General features: G+C 42.6%; 1 protein-coding gene across 1 annotated transcript in view; it reads right to left on the reverse strand.

Moving 5' to 3' along the window:
- Positions 1 to 1,180: 1,180 nt before the first annotated feature.
- The window catches only part of LOC112972580 (disintegrin and metalloproteinase domain-containing protein 9-like), a gene marked incomplete at its 3' end in the record, with an annotated part of 42,820 nt that continues 25,707 nt past the window's right edge, over positions 1,181 to 18,293 (reverse strand). Inside the window, exons 9-18 of the mRNA XM_026079261.1 lie at positions 17,605 to 17,774; positions 14,945 to 15,020; positions 14,067 to 14,221; positions 13,276 to 13,444; positions 10,652 to 10,744; positions 10,144 to 10,336; positions 6,626 to 6,731; positions 4,948 to 5,131; positions 3,700 to 3,777; positions 1,181 to 1,324 (exon numbers count right to left, since the gene is read on the reverse strand). Coding sequence (XP_025935046.1) covers positions 1,181 to 1,324; positions 3,700 to 3,777; positions 4,948 to 5,131; positions 6,626 to 6,731; positions 10,144 to 10,336; positions 10,652 to 10,744; positions 13,276 to 13,444; positions 14,067 to 14,221; positions 14,945 to 15,020; positions 17,605 to 17,774 — 1,368 coding nt within the window. The remainder of the gene's footprint in view (positions 1,325 to 3,699; positions 3,778 to 4,947; positions 5,132 to 6,625; positions 6,732 to 10,143; positions 10,337 to 10,651; positions 10,745 to 13,275; positions 13,445 to 14,066; positions 14,222 to 14,944; positions 15,021 to 17,604; positions 17,775 to 18,293) is intronic.

Below are 18,293 nucleotides of genomic sequence, written 5' to 3' on the forward strand. Positions count from 1 at the left end.
GAAGAAATATCCAATTATAGTGCTGAAATATAAGTAACATGAACTGAACCTCTTCTTCTGCTAATGATTGAGCCTTGAGTGYGTAGTTATTGTATGGATAAAATAATTAACCCATTACAGGAGAGAGGCTGTGGAGWCTTCATCCYTGGAGATATTCAAAACCCTACTGGGGTTCCCGTTCCATGGCATGGGAATCCCGAGGATCCCGAGGACGTCCCTGGTAGCTGGAAGACAAGCCTGGCTGTRTGGGAGGTTGTTCATACGGACAGTGTGAAAGAGGTCACTCCTCCCAGCTTGCCTAAGCTACCATTAAGGAGAACCTAGTAAAARCTTAAAACTTAGCATTGGCCTTTCCCCTTGAATTGGCAGGAGCAGAGTATTTATTGCCTTTTGGGTAACTTCACCTGCCCGCAAACAGGTGAAATATCACAATGGACTGAGATTTAAAGAAAAGTTAATTTGGCGTATAAACTGTTACCTGCTCGAAAGAGTCAGATTTCTGGAGTGCCCATGGGCCTGTGACTGCCTGAGCAACTTCCCACTTTACTTTACTGGTCAAATAAACAGCAGAGATATCTAATAGTTCTTCCTCAGTAACAAAACGAATAAGGAAAGAGGGATATGGAAAAGCTTGAAAGCTGTTGGGTGCTTATGGGTTTGTGAAGTACTGCTGGTGAGTGACTGAATGGTAATTTGTTATTCAGTAAGCTAGAATGCCTACTATTCAAGAAGGCAGAAGAAGTGTACCTCTCATAAAGGCATACCAGGGTTATATTTATTTATGTCCTGTCCTGTTTAGGATTGGAGCTGTGCTGGAGATCTCTGTTGAAAGGAAAGGAAGATTCYCTTAAGAGGATTTTGATGAGCTCAAAAGACACTCCTCATAAACTGTCTTAATGAACTGTGTTTGCAGTTGGGGCCCTGTGCTTTATGGAGTGCGTCTGCAGTTCATAYGCGTGTCCTAAGAACAGTCGCATGAGATTCAGGCAAGACAAGCACAACTTGAATGATAAAAAGAAGACAAGGTCAGAGAAAAAAAATCTGACATGACTAAATGGCAAGGGAGAAGGAGAAGCTTGAATGATGTCATATGAGTGAGCAAAGTCTTATGATATGAAAGGATAGATGGAAGATCACTAAACTTGACCAAGAAAAAATAAAGCTAAGAAGGGCAGTGAGATGTGCAGAACAGTCCCACTCTACAGCACTTACAGTCAAGAGAAGGAGGTGGCCCACTGTCCGTACTGCCTCCAAATCCTTCCAGTTTGCAGTCCGGAGGAGCCCACCCAAAATCACAGTGACAATTTCTCTTATTGTTACACACCTAAAAGAAAACAGAAATATATTATGGCATGAAAAAAAAGAAGTCATGCWCTGGCTCTGTGTTTCTCCAGCTAAAAGGCTGCCAGCACAAGTCATTGGCAGGGGCAGCAGAGACAGGCTGTAGGAAATCCGTAGCCTAAGATTTTTTTTTTTTCACGTGTTTTAGCTGCCGCTGTGGCAATATTTAACTTTCGTGTAAAGGTGGTAGACTGCTGCCCAGGGTCACAGGCTGTCAWGGGCTTTATGGCTTGTACCTATCATTAGATGTCTGCTACATCAGTGAACGGAGGGCAGTGGGAGTTCTTGATCCATTACCTCATCCTGTCGTTGAGGTGATGGCCCARTTAAAAGACACGTTATGAACAGAGCAGGGAAGAGACGACAGCATACAGAAGATGAAAGATGGTTATATGTGCCTTTTTCCAACTTAGATAGGAATACTTTTTGCATCTCTCAAGCCATTTTCATCTCAAAATTGGAAAGCACTTTAGCAGTCTATTAATTGCAAGTCTACCCTGCTCTTGTGAATAATATGACTATGTCTATCACAACAACATATAATTTCACAAGTATGTCCAAAATTATTTTGTAACTTTCATGTGATTCAAAAATTATGGCTTTTCCTACAAGATAGAGACCCCAACTACCTTGGATATGCATTTATTTGTCATGTCCAGGCCGGATTACTCAGTTTCTGCGTTCCTCAGTTCTCGCTCACTGTCCCTAACAGACCAAAGTGCTGTGGCCTCACACGTTAACCATCTGGAAGGGACAGCAGAGGAGAAGGGATCCCTGTTATGCTCATGAGGCATTGCCAGCAGTCCTCACTGTGGACCAGTTTAATCTGATGTCACTTGGCTGACCATGTGTAGACTCCCAACCTTGGGGCTGGACCTCCAAGAGAAACTCCACATCTCTGCTGGAGAGGACTCTCCCTGAAAGCAGCAGCAATCTGCAGTGCTCAAGAGAAGAAGTACCCCAGCTGACATGCTACTGGGACCACCTGCCACCCCATCTGAGGCCAGATACCCTTGTGCAGAGGGGCCTGGTCTCAGGTCCACCACCTAGTACTACTGGAAGAGGAATCGAGCTTCCCGAGCAGCACCTAGAGGCAGCTGGAGCAGCCTCTGTGTCTGAGAGGCTGGGGAGCTGAGAGGCAGTGTGGGCACGGGAGAGGGGAAGCCCAGGAGCAGATGGAAGAAGTCCCCTGGGATTACAGTCCTGATTCTGGGTCTGTGGGGTCTGAGGCCAACCTACTTCAGTGGCATGCACTGAGGAGGAGTGCAGAAGTGAGCCTCTCTAACCCTCTGTACATGCTACTCGGCTGGTTGACTGTTTGTTATTAGTCCAGGTCTGTGTTATTTTATGGCGTGGGACAGGGTTGAGGCTAGTTTTCTTCACTTATTTGCTCTACTTCTCAAACCCTGCAGGACAGTAATTATTAATTTCAAGAATGTGTGTTTAATTTGGAGAAATGCTTCCCCCCAAAATGCATGTATTTTTTGAATTTTTTGAAAGGCCATAACCTTTCTCTGTCTGGAGACAGCAAAGAGACATGTTTATTCCAGCTACGTTGAGGACTATGTTACCAGGCACATCAACTTCTGATAGACTCAACCACCTACAGCTGGTGACAGAGAAGGAGAAAAGCAGTCCTCTGACCTTTCCAGTTACAAGCTGACAGACTGCCAGCAATCTAGTTTCATAAATAAAGCCAAAAGAACAGAAGCACAAGTGGAAACAGCAATTTTTTATACTGGTTCTTAGGTATATTACAGATACAGGACAGGTGATAGCAAATCTTCCCTACTGTTCTTCCTTAGCATCCCTGCTAGCACCCAGACAGTCCTTCTGCTCATCTACATTAATATCTATGTGGAATGAAGGATAGATGACCTGAAAGTGAAATTATAAATAAATCCATGTGTGAAATAATTATGCCAATATGAATATCTGAAATGTTTGCCTTATGTAAGAATAAACGCAGCCACTGTGGTACGAAATCTGCCATTTCTTTAGTATTTGCAAAGGAAGTGAAGTTTGCATTTTTTAGATCTTTTCTCCAGCTCCAGCTAATTAAAATTCAGTAGCACAAACAGATGCAATGAAGGATGCAGGGTTATGATGTGGAAGCTGATTTTCACTTACTTTGAGGGAACAAGGAGAAAAATGGAAAAAAGTATCCAGCAAACACTGCTGTTAAGAGTGCTGGGGACAGTCRGAGCAGAATTTGGGAGGACAGTCACTAGTGAACAACAAAGTAAACTCTGTGTTGCTGAACCAGGAACCATTCTGAGCTTCTAACATTGCTTTTGAGATAAATTTGCACTTCATGTATTCTATTTTTCAAAGGATATTTAGATGTTTTCTACCTACCCCTCTGCCACTGCATTTTTTCTCTGTACAATCATAGTTGAGATAAATTGTGCTGACACATGTCCTGTTTAAACATATCTGCAAAAACAGACATTTATATGAGTGAAATGATAAAATGACAGCAATTAGGAAAGAACACTGATGGTGAATAGCATAAAAGGAGTGAGAAACTGCCTGGTGAGTTAAGAAATAAATTTAAATGGTACACAGAAAAAAACTGAGAGATTGGACAAACCCACTGAGGGTTACAAAATGCACAGAAATGTCTTCTAGCTCAGGAGCTGAATAATTGGAGCTGAAAATAATTAAGGTTGTGCCAATACTGGATTGCAGTATCCCATGTGACTGCTCTGTTCTGACGCTTCTGTAAGTATCTGCTGAAAGCTGGAGGAAGGTTCTGGGCTAGTCAGGCTCTTGGACTGACTGTGCACAATCATTCTTATTTTCTGTATTTCCAGCACTACTTCCCTGGCATGTTCTCCTGACTCCTGGCAGTTTGGGGCTCAGGAACTCCTGTCTTGTCCTGTCCGGTCCATGTATCATGAACAAGACCTTGGGACTACAGAGAGTGTTTTGTTTGCTCAAACTTGGAATAACTTGAAGGATCTTCATAGCTCTAGGAGACACAAAAGCATCTCCTCTGGACAAGAGGAGAAAGGAGGAAATATATTTTCAACTTCTTGCTTTCCAAGTGAGTTATTTTGGGAATGAATGTTCACATTGGTGGTGTGAGACCTACCTCTYCTGGAAGGGGAACTCTAATGAAACTGAAACTCAAGAGCTCCTTCAAAAACCTTTTGGTGGAACTCAGCGCCTCTGTTTTTCTTARAAGTTTTTGCTCCCATATAATAGCAGGAAACAGATATTTTAATATGTCACCTCCTTGATCAGAATTTGATCTACTGCATGGATCAAGGGGAAGAAGTGAATCCTATTCTTGGAAKAATGTTTAAAATTCTCTCATATGCATAACAAATAAACTTTGACTTTGGTTAGTAGCTTCAAAAGAAGAAGAGAATCTACCACTCCTCCCTTCTWATGGAAAAAATAGCAGCTGTTGCCTTAGCCACTCAGTTCAAGAAAAAAAAAAGAGACAATGTGCTGCTGTTTTTCAGCAGCTAACGGAGGCCTTTAAGAAGAGGCACTTTGGAGCTTATATCTGAGATCAAGAACATTTTTAGGAACGATATCCTCCCATTTAATCTTCATCCTTACTACTCTCATATCCTTCTAGCTTTCCAAGGATACCTTGTTTCTACCACACGATGTGCCGTCTTTCACTGATCCATCATCGAGTGTGTCTGAAGCCAGATGAAATTCCAGTCCCCAACATAAATGATTGTTCACAGTAGTCTGAACCACGGTCTCGCCGTCTTTCCTGACTGGTATTCTTTTAATGTTAACACACTGCACTCTTCCACACAGGATGTTCCTGAGAGAGCAAAACAAGCGTATTTGAACACCCTAGTACAAATTTGGCCCATTCCAGCCCGCACTCTTGGAGCAATCCTGGGCATGTTCTGCGGTTAGGGCTGTCCAGGGTCAATCCTTTTAGGCAGTTTGCAGGCAGCCAGCCCTTTTCAGAGGTTAAGACCCTTGACTAGCACTGATGCAGACTGTTTTATGCCAGTTGTCCTCAGTGTCTGGAGTTGTATAGACACAGCCCCTTAGTGTGTCTATCACAGAAGTTGCAGAGACACTTCCATTTGTATTTCTGACCCTCACTTTTCATGTGTTTTGCTCATTCCTTATATAGTGTGGGRCATACTGATACTTATGTGAGGAAAAATTGGGTATAGTTCATTCAGAAACTCATCTCTATGGCCAGAGATGGTGCAAATGAAGTTCAGGTGCCACCTGTGTAGTGCTCAGTAGGAATGTAGGGAATAAGCTTGACTTCTGGATTGCATCCTGGTGTCTGCTCTAATGACAGCACTGCCTTGGTGAACTGCGATCATGAAAAAAGGTTAGGTACAAGTAATTGCATATTTTGAGTGACTGTTAATGTGCATAGGGACGGGAAATCTCCAAGGTCTTGGTAAATCTCCCTCTTTGCTTTGAATGATTATCCMTACCCACACTCAAATGTGGGTGATTCTGAGCAGGTCCTAGTCACWGGATGGGACCATACAGGAGGCCTTGGAGAATGGTGAGAGCAACGACTGAAGGACTGTACTCTTTACAAAAAGGCCCTATCTGGATATGTCTGTCAAGATGTACTGACTGGCAAATGGGCCCCTGGCAGCAACACAGAAGGAATTAATCCTGAAGGAAAAAAAAAAAAAAGAGAAACAGTTATCTAACTGAATGGGAAAACCCAGCCCTGGCCGAATGATGGGATAGTCCCTTACTGCGGGAGAGGGAACTGGGAAGAATCATGCTCTGAACTTCCATTAATGTTGGAAGAGAACATAAACATTGTGGTTTTCTTCTTTTCTCTTGCAGATGGGAAGATTTAAGGCTCTTCTGGACAGGCGTAGAAGAAATTTCTATAATTTTCTGTAAAAAGGAAACTATCTTCACTTAACTTTCTGAGTTGAAGTGAACTGTAGAAAGAAACTATCCTGAAGAAACACTACCTCAAATTCTTGCTATTGTCCTATGCTTTCYTTCCCTACTTTGACTGGGACACAGGTAGGCTCTCAGTAATGCTTGTACATCACTCCTTTATCTATGAAAACTAAACAGAAAAGCCTAGCAGAGCCTCCAAGTTGTACAAAAAGCTGTGCTTCTTTTACTGCTCCTTTTTTTCCTTTTGYCTCTCTGTTGGGATTAATCCCAACAAAAGTATTTCAGGTTGAAAAGCTCTTAGAAGCAGTGTTGTTTTTTTGCCTTTTACAGCACCTGCAAGAATGGTGCCCCAATCCTGCYTGGCTCCTGGATACTGTGTACTTTCATACTTTTAATAGCAACAACCACCACTTACTCTTCTAGACATTTAGTGTAATACGTCCCATTCCAGCCACAGTTGCCGCATCGRTCGCCTCGAACATTCACTTCCCTGAAGCAGCTCAGCGGAGCACGTTGGGCAGCTACAGAATGAGAGAGCAAAGTGAGGTGTTCATGGGAAGAGAGGGACTAACAGCACCCAACCCAATCCCTTTTGCTGATTTCTGTGATCTTTCTGACATCAAGTTCTAATGAACCGTAGAAACATTACAGAGAWAATTTCCGAGTCTCAAGTCACTCCTTCCATTTCAAATAGAAATAAAATTTCTAATCTCCATGTGCTGATGAAGAAAAAGACAGGGAAATTTTTCCAAGTTGTTTATAAAAAACCCTCAGTCCCCCTTCCATTCCCACCTGCAAAGTTTCTAATCTGGGCTTTGAACATCTTTTAAACAACAAAAAAGCACAAGAGTAAGGACACAACTGTAAGAAATGTCCTCCTGGGCCAGACCAATGCTCCGATAAGCCTAATTGTCTCTCATGGTACAGTAGGATATGTTATTTAAGGARAGCATGCAAGCCTGGCTGCYTTCTGTGGTACATTTTCCTCCTCCCTGCTCTCCCCTTCCYAACAGGGTTGCTGTAGAGATGCTAGTCCCTGCACAGTCCCTTCAGCATCTGTTTACGGACCTGTTGTCCATGAGTTTGTCAAGTCCTTCTTTGACCTTCAGGTCATGTCTGTCTCCGCAACCTCATGTGGCAGCAAGTTCCAGAGATTCATTTTTTGCTACATTTTTTTTGCTACATTTTTCTTCTGTTTTAAACCAATCTCCTACTAGTTTCAGTGAGTGTTCCCAGGTCCTAGCATGATGGRGTTTGGTGGATCTCAGTTTTGCATTCACCTTGTCCACTGCCTTCATGATTTTGTAAACCACAGTCACATCCCCCTCAGTCTTTTCTTTTCTGAACCAAAGTGCCAGTGTTTTTAGTCTCTCTCTCAGTGTCTCTCTTTGTAAGGCAGTTTTCCATCCCCCTTGCCCATTTTAATCATCTTTCTCCAGACTTTCTCTAACTYTACTACATCTTTCCTGGAATGTAAACAGCAGAATACCCAGCACACGAGTTGTGTGTGCACCGTGGTTTTATATAGCAACAAACTGATGCCCTCTGTCTTGTTCTCAATACTACAGTGATGTTTGAGGTTTTCTTGTTGTTTTTTTTCCTTTGGCTACCACTCACATTGAGCCGGTGATTTCAGAGAATGATGCGAGTATCTTTCCTGACAGTTTCAAGCTCAACATCATGTACGTATGGCTGAGATTATTTTTCCTTACTTGCATTATCTTATGTTTATCTGCCTGAAGCTCATCTGACACCTTTTTTGCCCACTATCTCATCTCTGTGAGATCCTCCTGGAGTTTCTCACCATCAGCACAATATTTACCTGTGCAGCAGAGCTTAATACCATCCACTGATCTGGAGATTGTCATTGTGCACACTATCTGCCAGGTGGCTGATGAACGTGTTGAACAAAACTGGTCCCAGCACCAGCCCTTGGAGAACCCCATTGCTGACTCTTATCCGTCCTGAAAAGTGGCCATTTAAACCTTATGCTTTGCTTCCTACTTTGTAAGCAGCTTTCAGTACAGAAAATAAACTTTCTTCCAATTTTTTGGCAACTGAGTTTCTTTAATAACATTTGGTCCAGATAGTGTTGAACTRTCTGACCTTGCTCTTTGTTATAGACTCTCCCTTCCTACTGTGGGTGGAAATTGAACTCCCTGCTCTGCAGTTCCCAGGGTCCTCTCTAGCATCCCTGTAGTATGAGCATCCTTGACAAGTAACTCTTCAAATTCTTTAGCCCTCTTAATTTTCTGCTTACATTTCACCTGCCATGTACTTTGTACAATTTTTCTCCCTGTTCTTCTTCAGACCAGAATGATCAGTGTGAGAATAAAGTGACTAAATGAGCAGATTTGTCACCAAGAGATCMACTAATTAGCAGGTCAGAATGGACCGTGGTATTTATCCAGAACAACCTGGAGCAGAAAATTAGCTTGAAGACCTCCCCAAAACCTTTCCAAACCTATTCTTTTTCTGTAATTCTAACCTGCTGTATAACACAAGTCAGCATTTCTTACTTTTACCCCGAAACAAGAATCACCACCATTATATTCAGTTTTAACAGCACTAATTCTTGTCAGACAGCAAAAGCAGCTCACAGGTTTGGATTTCAGTAAGACAGAACCATTTCTATCCCAGGGAACTCCCAGAGTTTTCATAACATCTTTRTATTGACTGAGTGATCTATAAGAGTAACAGAACACTAAGGAAAAAGATGAAGAGCCTGTGGTCAATGCATGACTCCACCAGGCCTTCTTACAAATTTTCAAGTATCCGGAATAATGTTTTCAGAGTAAAACCAACAGCCAGATTTCATAGTCATCCTGCAGGAATGGCTGAGATCAGTGTCTTGGCCACATCAGCACCAAGTGAATGCTCACGTGACAGTTCCTTAAGTATCCTGTGTCGCAATGATGATAAAAATATTTTGCCTTGTTCTTGCCTTTTCCAGCAAGGACTTTCTGCTACCACCTTCATGTGCAAGGATTATGGGTTCCCAGGGACTCCAGACTTTTCATAAATGTGATGGGACACAGAGGAAAGTGGTTTACTTTACATTTACTTGACTTTCACATRGTCTTAAAGAGACCTAAGACTCAAATGCTGATGGGCTTTACTACAATCAGAATAATTCCACTCTTCCACTCCACAGCTTAAAGACACCTGTGCTGGGGAAGTTTGGTATTTTTTACAGAACTGAAATAACTTCAAAGAAGACATGGGCAAGCCATTCAGAAAATCACCTCCACGCTTGAAGTATGAGCAGGGAGAAATTTAGATGCACGAATTATATGACGCTGTTGCTTTCAAAGGCGTGAGACTGATCTCAATGGCTCGGAGACTGTCTCCAGCACACATTTATTTCTGGGACTCTGTACTGGCAAACAGATGAGGGTGGCTAAGTCTGCTRTTCCCTTTTATGCCTTTGAGGATGGGCATAGAAAGGGATGCAGGGCACAGAGCAGCCCCAGTTGGCAGTGCTGAACAGAGTGTCCATGTGTGAGGCGTAGGCACATGGGGAACGGGATGTTCCTGAACAGCACTGCAACAACTGCTGCTGCCAGAGAAAAACCCTTTTTTATTGCCCTATTGTTCATACATATATGTTATATTATATATATATTATATACATATACATTGCTCTCTCCATATATTGTTATATAACTATTGTTATAAAATCCTTGGGTATTTTAAAAGTATTTTGTAGTATTACGCAAGTGCTTTTTTTCTTAAGTTACTGGTCCGGATAGCTAAGATTGACTGCCTTACAAAGTGTAAACAATGARTCTTCAGTGACCATGGAAAAAACAGACTTTTTCAAAGCAGAGGAAGAGGTGATGAGAGGGGGAGATACATGACTAATTGTTATCTTAAGGAGAGAGCTAATTCCAAATCAGGTGGTATGACAGTTCTAAGGATGACATAGCTTGCCTTTGCCAAATAAAGCTTTGCACTGTGTCTCGTGGTTGTGGCAATGCCCTTCATAGCAGCGGTCGTTGTCACTACATGGGGTCCCATCTTGCTTAAATACATCTATGGGGCAGGCGGCTGAAGTCCCGTTACAATACTCTGGAAGATCACATGCGTTCCTAATGTCTCTACATAATTTTCCTGCTGGCTGAAACTGTAAAAAAAAAAAAAAGAAAGAAAAAAAAACACAACAAGTTTTGAATGGAATTATTTTCAGAAGGGCTAGCCCAAATTACTGACACCTACATGGCAAAATTTTAGGGAATGCCACCAAAAGTCTATGACAGAGAACAACAAGTTGAATTTGCAAGAAGTCTAACAGTACAATGACAGGCGGAGGGCCTAAGGGGATGGTAAACAAGGGGACGGTAAGCATTATAGCACCTAACTAATAGCTTTGAAAAGCAATTAGATCCTTAGTTTACCCTACAGTCCAAAGCCAACAGCAGTTGTTCGCGTTATAACTTACCTGACATTTGTGACAGCATCCTCCTCTATAACAAGCAGCCCCGTGTGCAAGTAAGCAGGTGGAGGAGAGGCAGCAACCTTCTCGGAGGCATGCCTGGAAGTAAATAATGCCATACCATCTCAGTATTAGAGTTTCTTATTGGGATAATCTTCCCTGAAGATCATTTTATTTAGATCAAGAAACATGGAATTAAAGGAGATTAACAAAAAAATCTGCCATTTTCTGTCACTCTTCAAATTCCACCATAAATCTGTTTTTTTCTGGGAGTTCTGCATCAAAGGGAAATACTGRTTGCATGTGTGTAGCAAGCCTTACACAGGGCTCCTTTTGGCAGGTGTCTGTGCTCTAGAATATACTCAATTTAAGGCTTCAACACAGATTTTGTGTGTGATAGTGCCAAGTCACTTCACTTAAGAACTGTAGAAATGCCGATTCATTAGTTGTTTGCTTCGCAAGTGCTCAGCTTCTGACCCCTATATCTTCATTGTCCAGGATATTTTGGGCGTCAAGTGCRCAACATCAGCGAAACAATCAGGCTTTGGATGTTCATGGTTAGGCATTCAAATACAGTAGACACCTTTAAAACAATTCATCTTTTTTCTCTCAATACTAATGCTTCCATCTCATATTCTCTGCTAATCAGTCAGCCTACCGGCTTCACGGTGGTGCTCCTAGAATAGGCTAATTAGTATTTCCAAAGTACTTAGAAGTCATTTTGAGCACAATAGAAGAGATTAATCTCCCCTTCTATCATTTTTGCCTTCTTTCCTACTTTCCTTCTTTCCTCTTTTCAACTCTCCAATTCTTTCAGCAGTAATCCACCATTTTTTGACATTCCTAATCCCAAATCATTCAAGTATTAGAGCTGATGGACTCTAAATTTTGTCACATGAACAAAATTAATTACTATAATTTTAAGGATACTTGGAATGTAAGGATATCTGCTTTATAAGAATAGCTGGTTAATGGCTTTTCAGCACAAAAGTCAGACAAGAGACAGGAACAGTAATAAATTCATCATCGCACAGATGCACAAACCCTAACAGACAGGAGATAATGGAGACATTAGCAAAGACCAGAGCTCTCAGGACACTGATGGATGGGCCAATGCAGGAACTACTCAAGTGTAACCTTGAGGAGGTTCAACCAGAACTTGGTAACTAATAAGAAGGGGTGAAAAAAAGATTATCACAGGTCTCCTGGAAAGACCAAGCTTACTACGTGGCATTTGAGAGGGAATGTAGGACTGTATAAAACTTATTGTGGGTTGTTTTAAGGGGATTTTGGGGATGTGCAAAGCTTTTTATGGGATGGTTAGAAGGACCAAAGGCAGGAAAAGGGAGAGACTGAGGTGGATTTGGGAGGAACAAGCAAGGGAAAATAGTGAGGAGGGGATAAAAGGGTCTGGTCGCATGTAAGCAAGCTCCTGGTCAGCGCACTTGGGTGGTCGAGCTGTGTGCCTGATCACTGCAGTCTGTCCTATCTTCTTACTAAACTCTTGTTCCTAACTATTTTCTGTGTGAGTGTGCTCACTATTTGGTGGGTGTATGTGCATGAGCCACTAACAAACTTTAAGCTGGACTAGCCAACGAAGAGTAGAAGTCAGGGGACCAGCTATCAGAGACACCARGGGGGCTAAGGGCTGTATGCTTTTTCCTAACATAATTTTTAAAAACAGGTGRACCCTTTTTACCAGCAAGGTGAAGGATGTTCAAGTCAAGCCTGGATATAATACGTGTGCAGATCTCTCATGTGGGAAACATCAGTGGAAAGGCTAAATTTTGACAAAGTTACAAACAGCTTTGCACAATAACMATTACGCAAAATGCAAACAAGAATTCCTACTGGGAAACTCAAACTTTCTTGAGTGTCATAGCTACATGGTTCCTAGAATTATAGCTGTGAAGATAAAAACATGCAAGAATGCTCTTAAAAGCAYTCTTACAAAACCTTTCCACTGACTTCAGGGTAAATATAATAGAARAARGAAAAGAAATAGAATAACTAGACAAGAAGATGGAAATACGGCAAGTGGAAATAATTTGTCTATARRTAGAGCARCTTGTYAGCAAAGACATGTYCCTTCTGTGGAGTCTCCCGCTTTGACCGCAGCACTTCTCAAATACTTTTATTTTCTTCAAGCCCTTTATTCTTATGAGCATGAGCACAACCAGAAGAAAATCACCTTCCAATTTGGGCAAGATATGGAGAGATCTTGCTTCTGTGCTAGCRGTGGAGCTGCTCTTCTGTGCCTGATTGACTCCTTATTGGATACTTGCAAACAGAGTACCTCTGCAGCGTGAACTCACCATCCGGTCCGCATAGAGTCTGCTATAAAAGGTCTCTCTGTAGTTATGCAAAAACCCCTGAATTTACYTCCAGGTATGCTCTGCATACATTTGCACAAATAATATGTGTTTTGGATGCAAATAGTACCAAATTTGGGTAAACTTCCACTTCAGAGTAGTCAACAGAAGTGAAAGCCACTGAGCTCATCTGAGTGTGTGATTCTTCAGTGATCACTCCTTCCCATGACTCAGTGAGCTTTTAAAGCTGAGGAAACACCAGAATTTTAATAACACAACTGTACAATGTAGATTGCAGTGAAATACGTAATTACTAACCTCATCACTGCCACAATCGCATTCTTCCTCTTTTTCCAAGACACCATTGCCGCAGTGATCAGAAAGAAATGGTTTCAAAGATGGTATGTTGAGTAGACAAGGTAGATTTTTTCTTACTACTTGATCGTAATATTCTCCCATAGTGCAGTTACTGAATGCAAAGCACGATCTGTAGGAAAATAAAAATACATATGATTTCCAAAAGTGAAGCTTATTCCTTAGAGAGTTTTTCATAAGAGAAATTGAAAGCAGTTCACAATAATATGAATGAAAAAGAAGAAAAGCTGAAGTAAGATGGTAAYGTAGAGAGAATGGTGCAGATATCAAAGAAAATGTGGATGTGACCCAAAGCTAAATAAGAGCTTGCCCTCAGGTTTGGTAAGCATGATGTTAGGCAGCACTGCTAGGACATCAGAGCAGCTCAAATAAGTAACAGGACTGTGCAGACATCCTTTAAAGTGCTGTGCTGAGGACTTATATACCTTTAGGGTGATGTGTGCTTAGACAAGAYTGATTAGGAGCAAGAATTGACATCATGGGATAGGTCAGAAGCAGTAACAGATGACAAGGATGGATGAGTCAGAAATAAAGAAGCCTGATTTTGTTAAGGAACTCAGCGAGAAAAAAGGAAAACACCTTTACTATTCAAGAAAGACCTGAGTTTTCAAAGCCAGGATAAAACAGTGTACAGACACATGGGAGTGTAGGGTGCCTGGCTCAGAGACAGACGGCTGACAGCAGTGAGCTGAATCTCACCCAAAGCGATGTAGTCAAAACCAAGCTGTACTTACCCTGGTGATGTTCGCATGATGCATCCTTGATGAGTGCAGTTGCAGTCACAGGCTTTGTCGTGAAATTGTTTGCTGTCGTCATGGTTGAAACCTAAACTGTGGCCCATCTCATGAGCGAGCGTCATCACATTACGGATAGTGTCATGGCCAGGGAACTGCATGTGGGAAGAAAAACCACAGGTACACATTTTCTGGAGAAGGTGTATATTGGTGCAGAGAACTTCAGATCAGGCTTTTAGTGTTTTGCTCAGTAATTGTGAAATTTGTGCTAGCTAGGGACTTGCACTTGCAAACCACCAATTAGGGAACCCCTAAAGAGAATAGTTGTAGGGAAGCATTAGAGAATTATTCTTTTTCTGTCTCATCTTCTTTAAGAAAAGACAAAAATAAAATCAACATTACCTCCTTTAGATGCCCAATTTACATGTTGTAACTGTTAATCAGTAAAAGTCTGCCCCCAGGAGGTATAGAATTAACTCCCAAGCTTTACTATGAAGATTTGATATAGTCAGATCATTCCCAGCACTCCCATAATGCTAATTTCAACGGAGACCGATCGATCAGAGGCACTTTTRTTCAAAAGTATAGCTAATGCCATCTGTCTTTTGCAAAGTAGTCAAGGGGTTAGTTTACTTACCTAGGAAATTGAAGCCTGAAAATGTGTGTCAGCTAAGAGCTCAAAACTATAAATTCCCAAGATCAGGGTAATGTGATAGCATCTAAAGTGGCCAGCCGCTTGCCCTGACCCAAATTATAAATACGCTATGGGAGTATTGAGTCATTGGGGCAACATTATGGCCAAACTCTCTTAAACTCAATGATGAGATAATCTCTCCAGGTTGGGGCAGGCAGTAGAAATCCTCAAAGTCTCTCCTTACCGAGACGACACCCATTGAGTTCAGCTGGCATATAGTCCCTTTCCAGGCAAATCCTAGCTCTTTGTAGTGCTGACCACTGTAGCGGAAAAGTTTTGAGCGTTAAAGAAATACAAAACAACATTGTCTCAATAACAGGATGCATTGCCTAAATTAGCGTTGGAGAAAGATAGTTTCGGGCAACAAGGAGCACCTTTCTTGAAGTAAAATCCTTCCATACGGAATCCCTTCAGCTCCAAACTGAGCTCTTGGGACTAATCGCTGACACCTCTAATCAAGATTTCTCTTTCATGCAGAGACTGTATTAAAGGCTAAAAGCATATCCGTATGTTTTATGTACGCATCTGTAAATATTGCTCTGTAAATATTGCTAAATRACTTTAAGGGTTTGGGTTTTTTTCACACAGAATGGAGGGCTGCCTGCTCAGCTGGGAGAGAAAATTGTGCTTTTCTACACAGATTTCATATATGAAGGTACACGCAGAGAATGCTGACAGCAGGTTTGGGCCGCGTGGCTGGGAGTTGCATCCACAGCACAACGTGCAGATCCCACCCAACAAATAATGCAGTATTCACACTACTCCCTACCCCTGAGACGTTAAATCCCAGCCCTCACCTATGAAGACTTGTCCCTACAGGAGTTAGCCCAGCTCCCCTGTGACTTGGCCCTGCGGGCTTGGGCAGGAGCTGCCCGAGAGGAGCAACGGAGCTGCCGCCTGGAGCTGCAGCTGGTGCAGACCTARCTGGCAGCACCGGGAAACCCTAGTCCCAACATGCCCAACGCCATCCGTTTCTCCTGTGGGAGCCCCCCCCGAGCTCCCAGCGGTGCAACCGGGCTGGTATCTTGTGCATCAAGCGTGCAAGCACCAGCTATGCAAGACGCTCGCGGGGATATTAGGAGGGAGCCGTGGTTTATAGACTCGTTGCCGTATGAATTCGATGGGCAGTGGCTGTCTGCCACCCGACCACGTAGCCATGCTTGACGTGGCCTGAACCTCTTCCGTTGGCGATGCAGCGAGAAGCTGGCCCCGCATAGCTGCCCCTGTGGTGGGCAGGAGCCGTGCAGCACCCACGGGTGAGGGCTGCCGGCCGCGGGAAAGGGGAGGCAGATGGAGAAGGGGTTGCTGTGCCGGGCTGCAGCAAGAGGGATGGGAGATGACTAGTGTGCTCTTCTGAGTGGAGGAGGAGGGTCTGCTCTGAAATTATTTCATTTTTTGGTCTTCCTTTAAGAAGACGAGAGGTTCGCTGTTGGTTTTTAGCGCAGCCTGGGTGTCTCAGCCAGGGAGCTGCTGGGTGCGGGCGGCTTCGCTCCTCGCATTCGCCCCGGGGGGCTGCAGCAGCCGGCGAAGGGTGATGGAGACGGGGAGGAGAGCGGCTGCAGCCTTTGCTCCTCCTGAGCCCGGAAAGGACACCGACACGTGTGCTGGGCAGCATCTTCCGAAACGCAGCGCGTGCGCCAGGCTCCTCCCAGGGCGATGGCCTCCTCGCCGGCTGCTCGAACCAGGAGGGAGCACAGCTTAAGGGATCGCGGCTCAGCAAAGCAATGTCCGTCCAGCACGTACCAGCGCACTGACCCTCAGCGGGGAGGAGGAATTCGTATTTCGGTCCATCAGTTTGCTGCAATCATCCTGGAAAGATTCCCACTATAGAGAACAGCTATAACCTTTCACATGACTACTTAAGAGGGAAAAGCAGCCTTTTTTGATAAGTAAACCTAAATAACTAATCACATCGGTTGTTCTATGCCTGATGAAAAAGACATTTAAAACACGCTGATTTTAGAGAACTTTCTAAAAGTTAATAAGCAACAGGTGAGGAAACTTAGGGCATATTATACCTTCCCAGTGATTCTAGGTGCAAACAAACATAGAAATGGGTTATTCTAATAAAATGCAATTATTCAGAATTATTTTTAAAAGATTTGACAATAGAATATGTTGAATTTGAAACAAAAATATTCAGTAAACTTGAGGTATGTATTTTAGTATGCAAAAGATTTCTTTTCCCCCAAAAGGAAAGAGAAAGGAAGAGTCAGAACAGCATCAAACTGCTAGGYCTTAAAAAGCAAGCGTATGAAATAGGTGATTAAATGCCTTGTTGTTTGAGATCTAACACCATCACCTTAGGAAGAAGGTTTAGTTTAAGTAGTGAGTTATAAATCACGTAACACTGAATTAGGATATCTAAAAAATGAGTAGCTAGCATGTCTGAAAAATGAGTAGCTTAAGAGAATTTGGTTATTCTGATTTAAAGAGAAGAAAGACTGGAAAAATAGATGAATAGACTATAGACTAATAGACTACCTACTTAAAATCCCTCTTGTAAAAGACTATGAACTAAAAATCCTACTAAAATCCCTCTTGTAATAGACTATAGACTATAGACTAATAGACTACTTACTTAAAATCCCCCTTGTATCAATTTACATGACAAATGCATACTGAATAGTATATGGACTAATTAAGCTATTGCATTGGGATATCACCAAGACAAAAAAAAAATTAGGTTAGAAAAAAAGGTAAAAAAATTAAGTTAAAAAAATAGGTAAAAAAAATTTGGTAAAAATTAGAAGAATAGGGGGATAAAAATACAGTATTATGTCTCCCTGCTTATCTCTCCACAACCAGTACGTGAGCTGAGAGGTTAAAACGAAGGGGTCTTACAGAAGTAGCTCTATATGGTCGTAATTAATGCGGCCTGCGATGTCCCTCTGGCACCACATGGAAAAAAAYTGCAGCGTCTGGGCCAGGTCGCGGGCGATCGTCACGTGGTCCATGTCGTTCCACATCTCCACCGCGCTGATCACGATGTGCAGCTTCATGGGCCGGTACACCTGGAAGCAGGTCGCCGAGTCAAGTGGGCACTCGAGACAAAAACCACCCCTCGCAACCGGAAAGCTGGTGGCCCCAAGCCCTTTCCTTGTTATTCGCACAATTTGGTTGTTTTCTTTATTTTAGTGCCTTGTACTAATTTATTAGGGCTTTCTGTATAACTCAACTGCCTCGTGGCTGAGTTCATGGCTGCTGCACCAGTGTTTTCTCAGATTATCCACATATGAAAAGCAGAAGAGGAAAACCACTGTTTCTGAAGGCTCAAAGCAAGGAGAGGATGAAGAGAAAGGGCAATGAGCTACCAGAAAGCATTTAGTAACAATAACGTATATTCCAAATCAAGCCTTTTAAAGAGATAATTTCAAAATATTTTGAAACTAGCTTCACTCACACTGGAAACAGTTTTTAGCAGGTGAAGTGGGTTTCGTACCGTTCAAGAACACATCATTTTCTTGCAGAATAGCTCTAGTCAAACGCAGATTATTCACCTCTTCCCCAGGCAGAGCACCACATTTGGCAGA

The sequence above is a fragment of the Apteryx rowi genome, unplaced genomic scaffold, assembly GCF_003343035.1.
Source record: "Apteryx rowi isolate R43461 unplaced genomic scaffold, aptRow1 scaffold_498, whole genome shotgun sequence".
NCBI classification, from domain to species: Eukaryota; Metazoa; Chordata; class Aves; order Apterygiformes; family Apterygidae; genus Apteryx; species Apteryx rowi.